Genomic DNA, 12,837 nt, shown 5'->3' with positions numbered 1-12,837 from the left:
CCTGTGTTGCCCACGGTGGTAAACATTGGGACACGCCTGCATTAGAGCAAAGCAAACCAACACATCTAATCCGGTATATCCACCTGATTTCTCAGTGTGATGTTGATAAGTGTGTCCTTATCAACATCAGCGTTGCACTTTTATCCACGAAGCACCGTTTTAGATTCCCTATCTGGTTATCGTATTCTGCAGCCTTCACTCGCAGAGAGTGACACGGAGAGACTGGCTATTCAGATCTTTTATAAAAGAAACCAATTATCCAAACATGCAGCCCACATCCATCTCCACAGAAAACCCTCAATCCTACTTTCTCTATCAGCTTTCTGTCCTCCCGCCACGATCCACCTTTTCCAGACAGACACCCAGCAATGATTAACATTGGCCTTCCTCATCCCTCCTCCGCCATGCACTTTCTTAAGCCCTGCCTTTCCACCCACCTTGACGTCTTGTCATTGAGCAGATAAATCTCAAAGTAGAACATGATGCCAATTGGTGTCTGGCAATCCTGAAGGCCCAAGAGCATGGACCAGATCTGTAACAACCCCAGAGCAAACGTATTGACACTTTGGACAGAATTTGGACAATGATGGTTCTGTCGTAAAGAGTTTTCAGTGGATAGGAAAATCTATACAAGCTATACACGGACTACTCCAAGTTATATCTAAGGTTCATATGTGTGCTATTGTTCCTTGATAAGATAAAATAAGAGGTGAAATGTTGTAGTTTGGGCTTAATTTTATGCCAGATGCAGTAGTCACATTATCAGACACATGTCGCGACTTGTTTAGCTTACTACTGTATGTCCTCAATGTTCCTGAAGAGTGTATGCAATACTGAAATCTATCTTCTCTTTATTCATACTGGTCATATTGGGATTAGCATGTAGTTATCAAATGGTACAAGTAGGAAAGCTCTGTGTAGATATCAACATAGAGTATGTGAGCATGCACCAGTTCCGCCTCTTTGCATCATTTTGTTCCATCGCATGCTTTGTTCACACGCATGGCAACGTGTTGACTACACAGCGTATCGGCCCCTCGCAGCACATTGCCGAGTAGCCTCTGGCTGCTGCTTGCGCATCAGACGCTCTGGGAATCGGATTCTGACACCAATTATGCAAACACGGTGGGAAGTTGTTACTAAACGTCAACATAGCAGCGGGTTGCTCTTTCTCCTATGCATCATTTCAAGTTCAAAGGTTCTGAATTTGTGTGATATGTGTGTTGGGTGGATTTTAAAATAATACTTTTGGGGAAATGGTTTGGACTACTAAAAAGACAAATTTCAACATTGACATTTGCACAAACAGAGCATCTCTTTGTGAAACAAAACAAATTTTCTTTTTCTTCCTGCAGTATTTCAATACCTCTGCCAAAAAGTTTAAAGGTCCGATATTACACATTTTTTCAACAATGTTAAATAAATCTCATAGGCCCTACAATAGTGTAGTTTGAGTGTGCTCATGAACATGGCTTTTTATAGTTTATGGCATCTTAAAAACACAGTTTGATTTTCTTTTCTCACAGAAGAGGAGCAAACAAGTGAGGGAGATGATATTTTTAAAATATATTAACATCATCCTGTTTCATAGTTGAAAGTCAACCACATTTAATCAAGTTGGTTTTGCCTCAATTAATACATTTTAAGCCTAAAATTGGCTAAATGAAATACAAATATAAGGCATCCAGAAGACTCATTCAAAGATGTGATGTCATGTAGTATTCTACACTGGTCACTAGGTGTCAGTAATGTTACTGTAATGTTCGACACACAAGCATCAGACTCGATGGTGCTCCACTATATGGGTATTATTGCATGACCAATTAACACCAACGCACCAATTAACCTTGATAAATGAGGGACTATCGTACAGCTATGTATTTCTAGTTGCATCTGGGTATAATGGACCTCAATGACCAAGACAGGCTCCCTGTCATTTTGGCTGGTGCTTCATTTACATGTTGTATCCAAGCACAACCCAATTTGCCTGTGCCATGTCGTCTCAGAGCAGCTTTTTTATTTTTATTTAAAGCCTTGAACCAGTACTGAGTTTCAGTGATCAAGAGTGTCATACGGTATATATTTTTTTTTAAAAAGAGACTTTTCCTTCCGCAGGTGTGAACACTAAATATTGACTACCAACTCGTACAAAATATCTTCTTACACATACTCAAGACTGCAAGGAATAACAACCCACCACATTGAGACTGGCCTACTTTCACACTCTCTCTCTCACACACACACACACACTCATTCATATCTAGCACACTTTTAACATCCAGCTGGATGATGGCTGACTTTGGCAAAAATGAAGAGTACATATTATGACAGCAACATCTTTGTGATGTAGTGGCTGACAATTAAACACTTGGGCTGAAGGAGCGGCTTGACTGACACTGTGAAACACCCATCGAATGCTCCGCATCTGGTGACTGTCATTATATTTAAAATGCTGTTTGTCTCTCATCTTGATTCCTAAGCCCTTGTCTGTTTTGGGGGCCTTTGGTGTGGTCTTATTTTAAATACACTGCTTTTGGTCTATTGATTCATCTAAAAGCACCGTTCCTTTGAACATAAAACATACGGTTTGTGGTTTGCTTGGGCTGAATATTAACACATTCAGTCCCACCTTTTTTTCAAAACGTGTCTCTCTTGGTACCGGACATTTTTGATCATTTTGAGTGATTTTGACACAAATATAGCCATATATGTTTTGCCTAAATGTCTAAACAAGGATGGAGTTGCATCATCACCTCACCTAAAAGATGTGTAATACATCTTTGGGAGTGAGCGGTCGGACTGAAAAAATATATATATATATATCTTTGGTAGCGAATGAGTTAAGCTGAGCTGAATCACCTCTAACGTTGTCTTAAATGTGTCTTCTACACTCTTAGTCTGCATTTCCTGGTTTTCCACACTGAAGAGATCCATGACGTGCTTCGCATCTGGGATGGTCCCCAAGATGGAGGAGTGTTGCTGAGGGAATTGAGCGGCTCTGCGTTGCCGCCGGATGCCCACAGCACCTTCAACACCATCAGCCTGCAGTTCACCACTGACTTCTTCACCAGCAAGCAGGGCTTTGCACTGCAGTTCTCTGGTGAGTATGGTGACATGATGATTAAAAAAAAGGGACCGTTTTGGATGCTTTTGCTTCATAACAGAGAGAGGGAGAAAAAACTCAGGTTAACGATGATTTATGCCAACAATGCTTTCATCTCAGTGTGGTGTCTTTGTACTTCCCCCGCCCCTCCAGTCTCTACCGCTACCTCGTGCAATGACCCCGGCATGCCGACTAATGGGACACGCGGCGGTGACAGCAGGGAACCAGGGGACCATGTGGTTTTCCGGTGTGACCCGGGCTATGTCCTGCAGGGGGCCAACAAGATCACCTGCACTGAGATCAACGGTCGCTACTTCTGGCAGCCGGACCCTCCCACTTGCACAGGTACTCTTCAGGCACAGCGTGCAAAGAGAACTATGCCTCATAATGACAAAAGGGCTATAATCAGAACAGCACTAATACAAGATTCTGTTCAGCCTTTGTAACTTGACTGACTTGAAAAGGTTAGACAAAGCGGATCCTTTAAAGGGCCCTGCAAAGGAATTGGTCTCCTGATAGATAGTTTATTTTTAACGTGTAGGGAAGCCTGTTTTGTGACAAAGGTTTTCCTCCATGAAGTGGTGTGTGCATACATGGGGCAGGCCCGTATAGCGAGGGGCGGGTCAGAGGTCATGAGAACCTGGAACGTAAAAGGACTGCCACTTCTATCAAATACATTTTCACATTTGGTCCTCATAAATAAGATCTTGTAGAGTGCTGTTACATAATTAAAAAGTATGTTCTGCATAATGGGGACCTTTTAACAAAATCCTGGAGTTCATGAAAAGGAAAGCTTTTGTTAATTAGCAATTTACATAATTTGTTTTGACACAATTGTGTGAGAGGTTTAGTGGGACAGTTCTCTTACGGCTAAAGTTGACTTCACGGTTACTCAAAAAAAAGGTTTAATATCGAGATCCTTTGAAGTTTCTTCTATCACATTCATATTATGTACAGTATGTGTGAGCTGGAATCCACCATATTTGTGGATTCATGGGATATGATAATGATAATTTCTGAAATAATAGTGACACTTATCCTGCTTTATCGAAGCTCCATGTGGAGGCAACCTGAGCGGTCCCAATGGGCTGATCCTTTCTCCGGATTACCCTGAACCATACCCACATGGGAGAGAGTGTGATTGGACCGTTACCGTCACAGAAGACTATGTCATCGCCCTCAGCTTCAACCAGTAAAATTCTGACTTTGCATCTGGTTTGTATTCTGTTGCCAACCATAATCATCACTAAAGTCCTGTCTGATCTCTCCTTTGACCAGATTCAGCTTGGAGCCCAGTTATGACTTCCTGCATATCTATGACGGACCAGACTCCCTCAGCCCCTTGCTCGGAAGCTTTTACGGCGCAGATGTACCCGATAGAATTGAGAGCAGCTCCAACACTCTCTTTCTGGCCTTCCGCAGTGATGCCTCCCTTAGCAGCAACGGATTTGTGCTTCAGTACACAGGTTTGCACTTTTTTGTACATTTTCTTCTAACTTCCTGTTTGGACTAGTCTGGGGAGAGCGGGATCAGTATGCTTGGAAGGAATTATTGATCAGCGCTTACCATTAGAGGATGAATAACTCCATGGATTGAGACAACAAAAAGGCGAGTGCCGTAGTGCTTAGCTTTTTTTTTTTTGCAGGAGAGAGCACATTTGCTGTCACGTCAGTCCTTGGACGAACACAGTAAATATTTTGGAAGATGAAAAAGTTGTCAATGTTTTGCTGTTGAAAACAATACGTGTCTAATGCATTAGGAACGGTTTCTTGGCTGGTTTTCAGTTGTTGTTTTTTTTTTTTGTCCTAGCACTGCAATGCATTTGCAAATTGCACATCCATGGATTGAATTGGGCTGTCCTGTTCTGACAGGCCTACCCCTGAACTCGTCCCCAGTGATATTTACAGCATCTGATACAATGTGTGATAATGCACTGCCAATCTGCTCGGGCAGATGGACCCAGTATGTGGCTCTAGTTCCCCCACTTTCAATTCTCCACAGTAGTAAACCATAAGCAGATAAGATATGAATTAGCACCCTGGTTTTGAACAAACATGGCACAAAAGGAAAGTTGCGGGTTTGGGTTGGCTTGGTGAGCAAGTTGACAAATAGACACAGCAAGTGTTTGGTTAGCCTGCCATTGAAAATTGTATTACACAATCTGCCTGAGGTGCTGTCAATCTGTTTACCAAGCAATCTTTCTGTTTCCATGTATCTGGCAGTGTCTGATGGTGCTGTCTTGGGAAATATGTATGCAAAAACATTCCGTGGACATTTGAATAACCAACGTGAACAGACACAAGCATCTTCATCCCCTTTTAGACTCATTTCCACAACACCTTAGATCACGTAAACTCCTTCAAGTTTTTTTTTTTACCTGAACACCTCAACAGTGCAATTCCAACACCAACTCAGAAAAGCATCACTAGGCATCGTCGAAACAAAACTTCCCTAAAAGTTGTCCCAAGAACCAGATTTGGCCGCCGAAAACCAGGTTATTTATTTAACAAACATTTTTTTTTCTTTTTGTTCCTGTTCCTAAGCCATCCATCGATTGTTACACATTCTCTATTGGTTTCCCTCCCTTCGTTTTAGATAATTACCATGACCATGTTTACTGGCTTAATAGGAGTGGTATCACAGGAAGGGATGAATTCCGGGCATCCTGATTAAAAAGACATGATATCTACTGCAGCACATATTTCAAAATGACCTAGAAATGGATTTTAATGAGGAAGACAGGGATAATGGACAACACAAGGCGGAGGTTTCTGTCTAAATGGCGGATGGTAGAGCAGAACCCTTGCTAGGGTGCAGGCAACCTATGCCAGGCCTCGGGTATGATTTGGTTTGGTGCACATAAGATATGGTGGTAAGCTGCGTTTGAGTGAGACTCTTTTACCACCAAAGAACAATGTGACGGTTGATTGAGTCTTTCTTGCACCGACCCGAGGAGTGACTGATGTGTGGTTGTGTGTTTGTATGCAAGAAGGAAAGCATGTGTACGTGCACTGTCTTCTCCACTCGACTGCACAGCAAAGTTGTTGTGAGAGGGAAGCAGTTGTGTGCAGTCAGCAGACCTTGGGCCCGGCCAATGCCATTCTCAATGAGCTGCCTGTCTATCTCCAAAGCTATATACCTCAAGCAGCCACAGATGAAAAGACAGCATGAAGCACAATGCAAGAAGCTACAGAAAATATGAAGATGGCGAGATTGAATTGACTTTGTATTGCAGATGTAAAACCCCTTTCATTCATTGCCAACATGTGTGAAACATGGTTCGTTTTCCACTGTTTTACCCTCTTTTTCACACAGAGAACCCCAGGGAGTCTTGCTTCGAGCCTGGTCTGGTGCGCAATGGGACGCGGGTGGGCACGGAACTCAAGCTGGGCTCCACTGTCACCTACCACTGCGACAGCGGCTACACACTAGAGGGAGAACAAACCCTCACATGCATCATGGGGGCAGATGGCAAGCCAAGCTGGAACAGGCCCAAACCCATCTGCACTGGTAAACACTGACATCTGGAGACAGTTGCTAGGAACACAAAACACACCGTTGCTTTTAGATTTATCTCAATAGCGCTTTCTTTGTTTTACTTTTTACTGAAGGGTGTATCTTTAATCCCCAGATAAAGATCACTGACATGGCATCACGCATAATTTCATGTTTTCACATCTTCAAATGGCGGAGGTGCCCTCATCCGTCTTTTACCCTGCTAAACCCAAAGGGACACTTGAAAAACATTGCAATTTCACTGTGGCAAACACCAGTGACATCTCCCACCCAGAGCCCAATCAGACAAGAAAAGTAATTTAGGAGTGATGGAACAGAGGAGATGGGATAGAAAAGGGTTGGAGAGAAAAGGAATCAAACATTACAAGCCGGGAATCTTCTTTTTTCTCTTTGCTCGTCATGTGCTCCTGTTGGTCCTCTCATTCATCTTGTCTAATTCCTCTGGTTGTCTTTCCAGCGCCGTGCGGTGGGCAGTACTCAGGTTTGGAAGGAGTGGTCCTATCCCCTGCTTACCCTGGCAACTACAGCAATGCAAGAACCTGCCTATACTCTGTGGCGGTTCCAAAGGATTATGGTAAGCCAAGGAATGTTCATTGTTGTCCCCTTGAAATGGTAAGACGACCCCACAGAGTGGGGGTTGACGACCCATCCATCGCAATTGACCGTTTCATTTTTGTGACTTTGCCAGTCAATCCAGAAAATATAAGGAAAAATATATGCATTATCACATCAGTGTTAATTAATTATGCTAAAAGATCATGATCATGACCAAAAATAAAGTGCACAGAATCCAGCTCCCTCTGTCAGTCACAAGGGGAATCTACTGAATGACTTACCACAAATGTCTGCAGCTGGTGATGATCTACTGTATGTTGCTTTAGGCTATTTTTCCATCAGTGCCCCAGGTCTATCTTCTCTGATAGAAGCTCTGTAAATGGTAGCTGCTGAGTCATGCACTTGTAACTTTGAAGCCGAGATCCTGCAACTAATGGAGAACGCCATCCTCCAGCCCTCTTCACCGCTCTGCTCCAAGTCTCCTACAATAAATGCTCATCATTTTTTCTCTTGTAAAGCAGACGCAGATTAGATCTGAAAGGTTAAACATTGTATGTTCCGGCAGTTGCAGAGACAGCACATAGATATATAATAGACTGACTGTCATTGCAAAAAAAAAAAAAAAAAAAAACTTTAATCGAATGACAAGCCATCAAGCCCAGACAGTACCCCCCTTGTCACATCTGTGTTTCCATAACTGGTGACATCACCCACCTTGCTTCAGACAGACAAGGTCTTTTATGACTGAAACAGTCTCTCTCACTCCCATACGTCACATACTGTGAATGACTTTAACCACATTTCACAAAGTGCTGACAAACTCCACCTGTTGATGTTTTGTAGTGGTGTTCAGCCAGTTCGCATTCTTCCAGACAGCTCTAAACGACGTTGTGGAGGTGTTTGATGGACCCACACAATCCTCCCGTGTTCTTAGTTCCCTGTCCGGAGCACACACAGGTACGTCTGTGCGCGCACACACACACACACACACACACACACACACACATACACTGCATGCATGCTTCTTGCTTTTAAAGGGTGACAAATCGAATATATTTATATGGAATTACGGGAAGGCAAACATGACTTTAGCCTTACTTTAATATCCAGTAACAGCGAGGATAAATTCCCAGATTCATTGACTGTTTGATGTCCTCTGCATTATTTTTGACATGACTGAGGACTGAATAAAATGTTTCAGCTGTGTACCTTTTTACGAGATATGCAGCGACATATTGCTGACAGAGGCGGGCAGCAGGTGGGCTCCATTGAGCTGTAACACATTGCGGAGGCGACAGCATCAACTTACTCGTCGCAGGCATAACAAATCATCAGACAGGGTTGAGATTGCACTGCACATACACCTGTATTAGTTTGACGTGAACACACGTGTACATGCGGTTAGATTGATATGCAACGGATATTTCCACAATGCAAAACGGAGACAAATGTATTTGTCATATGGAAAGCAGGCACATAACATGAGAAAATTGACACACTTAAAAATGATAGTACAGTAGTATGGCCTTTTGTTGCGTGTTTTTCGGTTTACGTTGGAAACAAGAACTGGAAGTAATTTTCGTCACCGGTCTATGATGTCATCAGTGGCTGAGCGTAGTTTTTTGCAAACTAACAAAGTTACACCAAATGCCTCCTCTGCTCCTCTTATTTATCACTGCTGCAAAATGAACCCAAACATGATTGAATTGACTAATAATGATTTAATCATTACTTAATAATATTTTAATCATGTAAATTGATTTACAGACAATTTAGAGGATGTTCGGTTTGGGTCGGACCTTCTGCAACGGATTAATGATGTTAACCAAGATTCCACTGTACTCTAAGTGAATATCAAATGCAGAGAACAACACGGAAGTCATTTTGATGGTCTGCTGAATTATAAAGGGAATCAATTCCACTACACACCTTCCAATGCACATCAATTGTACATTATTTCCCCTCCAATCTACCTCCAATTTTGCTAATCGCTTGGAATTCTCTAAACACAGCCCAAGGCAGAGATGCCAGCTGGGATTTTGTCAAAGACAAACAGGGATGCACAATATTTACTTGCCACCTGTCACTGTTTCAATGGAAGTGCTATATTGCATTATCGGCATCTGAGCTATTTTAAAAGTTACAATCCTCTCTGTCACTTTCATGTTCTTACTCTACAAATTACTTTGGTCAAATCTTCACATTTTCAATTTTGTACTTACGATCTATGCCAGTGGCGGATAGAAATGAGTAAATGCTGGCATTTATATAGCCATGTCTATATTTTCAGTGTACATCAATAATAGTAAGACAAAGGACGACAATGTGCAGAACCCACGTTTTAATATTTCAAAGTGTCTTAGCTCTCATCCTTAATGTAACTACCCTCCAAGATGGTGCCAACGGCCGCACCTAGGTCCAGCTTGTGACTTGACAAAAACAAAAAAGGTTTACTTTGGTTTGTGTCCAGTACAGCCTGAAAAAAAACATCCACTTTACGGCTCAATAAACAAGACGCTATATTAACTGGGGACTCCTGGGCGGCAGACTCGCGCCGCTCACTAAGCAGGCACAGCCAAGCAGAGCTGACACAGTCTGGCAAAGGAAGAGAGCCTGCAAAGGTGGTTACCCTGAAGAGCGCATGAGAATGCATCATCATGTGAATGTGTGCTGTGTGTATGCATGCTCAGTGCAACTATGCTGAGCCTAATTAGTTAGCTTACAAATGGGAGCTGGAAGTGTATACAGCACACATCATTTTTGATAAGATGACACATTACATTATATTTAAGATTGGTCCTCATGTCTTCCCTGAATGGTTAATTAAATCATTGATGGGTATGATGGTGCCATTTTCACAAACAACTGTAAAAATTGTAAATTCAGCAGTTCTTCTACAAGGATAAAGTCAAAATATTACAAGAAAAAGGTGTTATTTTACGAGGATTACGTCGTAATATTATGAGGAAATATACCATTTTAGTAGATGAAAGGTTTGGAAGGCTTGGAAAAGTACAGGAAAGAAAAAATACAATATAATAAAGTAAAAAATAATGTGTGAATTGTTGAAAAAAAACAGCAGAAATAAAGTCAAAATGTTAAGGAAAAAGTCTCTTACTTTTAGGAGAGTTGCTCTGGCATCCTTTCAGTTTTCAGTTTAGAACCCCTGATAGAGCATTGGGAAGTCCTTTTCTGGCACCTTTTCCATGAAACCTGTTTATTCCTTAACAGCTGGAACATTAATCCCCAAATTTGCTTCTCATAACTGCTGAATCAAAACCAGTCCACATCAACAACTCCTTTTGGCTATTGGTTTACCCCCAAAGCACCGCTGCCTATCTTTCAAACCAGCGGCAGAGTAGCTATGAAAGGGTGACCTGGTTTGCCGCTGGAAGCTGACCAGTGGCTTGATAAGCTACATCCTGACACATGTCTGATCTGCTAAGGTGAACGTGTTCCCTGCACAGCAAATTATGAAACCCGCTGTCACCATGACAGTACCCCGCTAGGGCTTCCTGCAATTAACTACTCAGCATGCCCTATGGGGGTTCGGGCGCTGGCACCACAGTCGTCATGATTTTGACACTTCTGTAGAAGTGTCACTGGAGTGGCAACCTTATGATGCAATATCTGCAGGGACAGATATTTTAAAGACATAAGCAAAAAAAAAAAAACAGGTTCCGCAGACACACTGCGATGTTTCCTCAGGAGGTTAAACATGTCTGCATCCTCACTACAGTGTGACAGCAAGCAGACAGGGCGTAATGAGATCTTCCGCTGAGACACTCTCTGCAAGTCAAGGACGGAACAGAAATCGGCATACAGATGCCCAAATGTATCCCACCGGGCATCGTGGGGATGTTCTCATGCATTAAAGCATGATTGTAAGTTAGTTACTGAAGTGATTTTCATCAACAACAATGAAATGATATTTTTATAGATTTTAAATGTTCTAAAAAGGCTTTAAAAATGTTTCCACAGTATACTAGATTTAAAGACAAAGCACATCTCTGCACCAGCTTAGATTTTAGACAAATGGCCCAGCAATTGAATCACGATTCAGTTGCCTCTCGAATCCCTCCTGAATTCGTGCAATGTGCTTTAAATAAAGTCTAGCGCTTTGCACGGCATTGGAGACAAACCTGAGCGTGAACTACATTTTGTATTTCACACTCAGCCAAGTGAAACCAGGAGAGAGATGAGTGCTGCACCCGTGCAGATACAGTATGAACACACGGCACTTACATTACAACATTGCAAATTGTTTCTCTCTCACTCCGACACAGGCGAATCATTGCCGTTAGCGACAACCAACCAAATCCTGATACGCTTCACCTCGAAAGGTCAATCCAGCTCGAGGGGATTCCACCTGGTCTACCAAGGTGAGTGAGTGTGTATCATACAGACGGCTCCATACACACATTTTCTGTTTATACAATATCTTATTACAAGGGAGCCAACAGTACCTTGCTGCAAATATTAGTGGAAAATGACACTGCGCTGTTTTTCAACATTAGCATCTATCTATTATGCAAGCACAAAATCCTGTAGGGACTGCTCCAAAACAATGTTGCTGTAACACCCTTTAGCATACTTAAACTAACGCATATTATCTCTACTGCTCAACTGGTGGTAATGGCAAATTTTGAGTGATACTGCGATACTGTATGTTTTCTTGGAAATAACACAAAGCAACACTCCTCTTACACAGCTGTGCCACGGACCAGTGCCACCCAATGCAGCTCAGTCCCAGAGCCCCGGAATGGACGCCGAATGGGCAACAGTTTTGCTGTTGGCGCCGTGATTCGCTTTGAGTGCAGCCCAGGTTATGTGCTCGAGGGATCGAGTGCCATTGAATGTCTGACAGTACCCAATGCACTGGCACAGTGGAACAGCTCCATCCCCAGCTGCATAGGTAGGATACTCCTGCAAGAAGCACACACATACACATGTTTTCATATTTCTTTCTTCATTCCGTCCGTGCGAGCCTCCATGTTAACCTGCCACAGATGTGCGCTGCCAGGTATCGCCTGTGGAAAAACACCAATATTCAGCCATGCAGCAACACAGGTGGCAGGTCACAAGTACACCTCACACATTGAGATGTCCACATGTACCGGGAAGCAACATCGCAGCATCTCTCTCTCTCTCACACACTGGCAGCTGTAACAGATGCTCTGGCCATATGCGAACTGCGCAGAACAATCTGGGAAAAACAGTGTTGTAATACTAGTGAAATAAAGTGATGATTAGTTCAGCAACTCATAACATGACATATTTTAACATTACATAAGTACAAATATAAAAGGACATGCGCATGTTTGATCTACTTCTCATTAATATGCTGCTCTTTCCCCAGTTCCATGTGGAGCTAATCTCACCCATCGTACTGGGACCATTTTATCACCTGGGTTTCCAGAACCTTACCTCAACAGCCTCAACTGTGTCTGGAAGATTACCGTTCCAGAGGGATCGGGAATCCAGGTTTGTGTTACGTCTGTGTCTGGAGATGAGGTTCATCAATCACAATCGTATTTCTCAAAAGGACTTTAACCTGCAGTCTATTTTCTGTCAAAAGTACACCACAAACACATACCGTATTTTCCTTTGAAGCCTCTAAGGCGTGGCGGACGTTAAATGTACATCCTGTACGTATTACGCCG

The 12,837-nt window shown here is 42.6% G+C and overlaps 1 protein-coding gene across 1 annotated transcript in view; it reads left to right on the top strand.

The window, feature by feature from the left end:
• The window catches only part of csmd2 (CUB and Sushi multiple domains 2), a 153,093-nt gene that overhangs the window by 93,525 nt on the left and 46,731 nt on the right, over window positions 1–12,837 (top strand). Inside the window, exons 27-36 of the mRNA XM_058046312.2 lie at window positions 2,898–3,100; window positions 3,257–3,448; window positions 4,157–4,295; window positions 4,382–4,569; window positions 6,419–6,613; window positions 7,077–7,193; window positions 8,018–8,131; window positions 11,461–11,556; window positions 11,886–12,089; window positions 12,534–12,658. Coding sequence (XP_057902295.2) covers window positions 2,898–3,100; window positions 3,257–3,448; window positions 4,157–4,295; window positions 4,382–4,569; window positions 6,419–6,613; window positions 7,077–7,193; window positions 8,018–8,131; window positions 11,461–11,556; window positions 11,886–12,089; window positions 12,534–12,658 — 1,573 coding nt within the window. The remainder of the gene's footprint in view (window positions 1–2,897; window positions 3,101–3,256; window positions 3,449–4,156; window positions 4,296–4,381; window positions 4,570–6,418; window positions 6,614–7,076; window positions 7,194–8,017; window positions 8,132–11,460; window positions 11,557–11,885; window positions 12,090–12,533; window positions 12,659–12,837) is intronic.

This window comes from Doryrhamphus excisus, linkage group LG7, assembly GCF_037039965.1.
Source record: "Doryrhamphus excisus strain RoL-2023G ecotype Guam linkage group LG7, RoL_Dexc_Guam_v1.1, whole genome shotgun sequence".
Lineage (NCBI taxonomy): Eukaryota > Metazoa > Chordata > Actinopteri > Syngnathiformes > Syngnathidae > Doryrhamphus > Doryrhamphus excisus.
The sequence above is the reverse complement of the archived record's forward strand: the minus strand, read 5'-3'. Positions and strand labels throughout refer to the sequence as shown.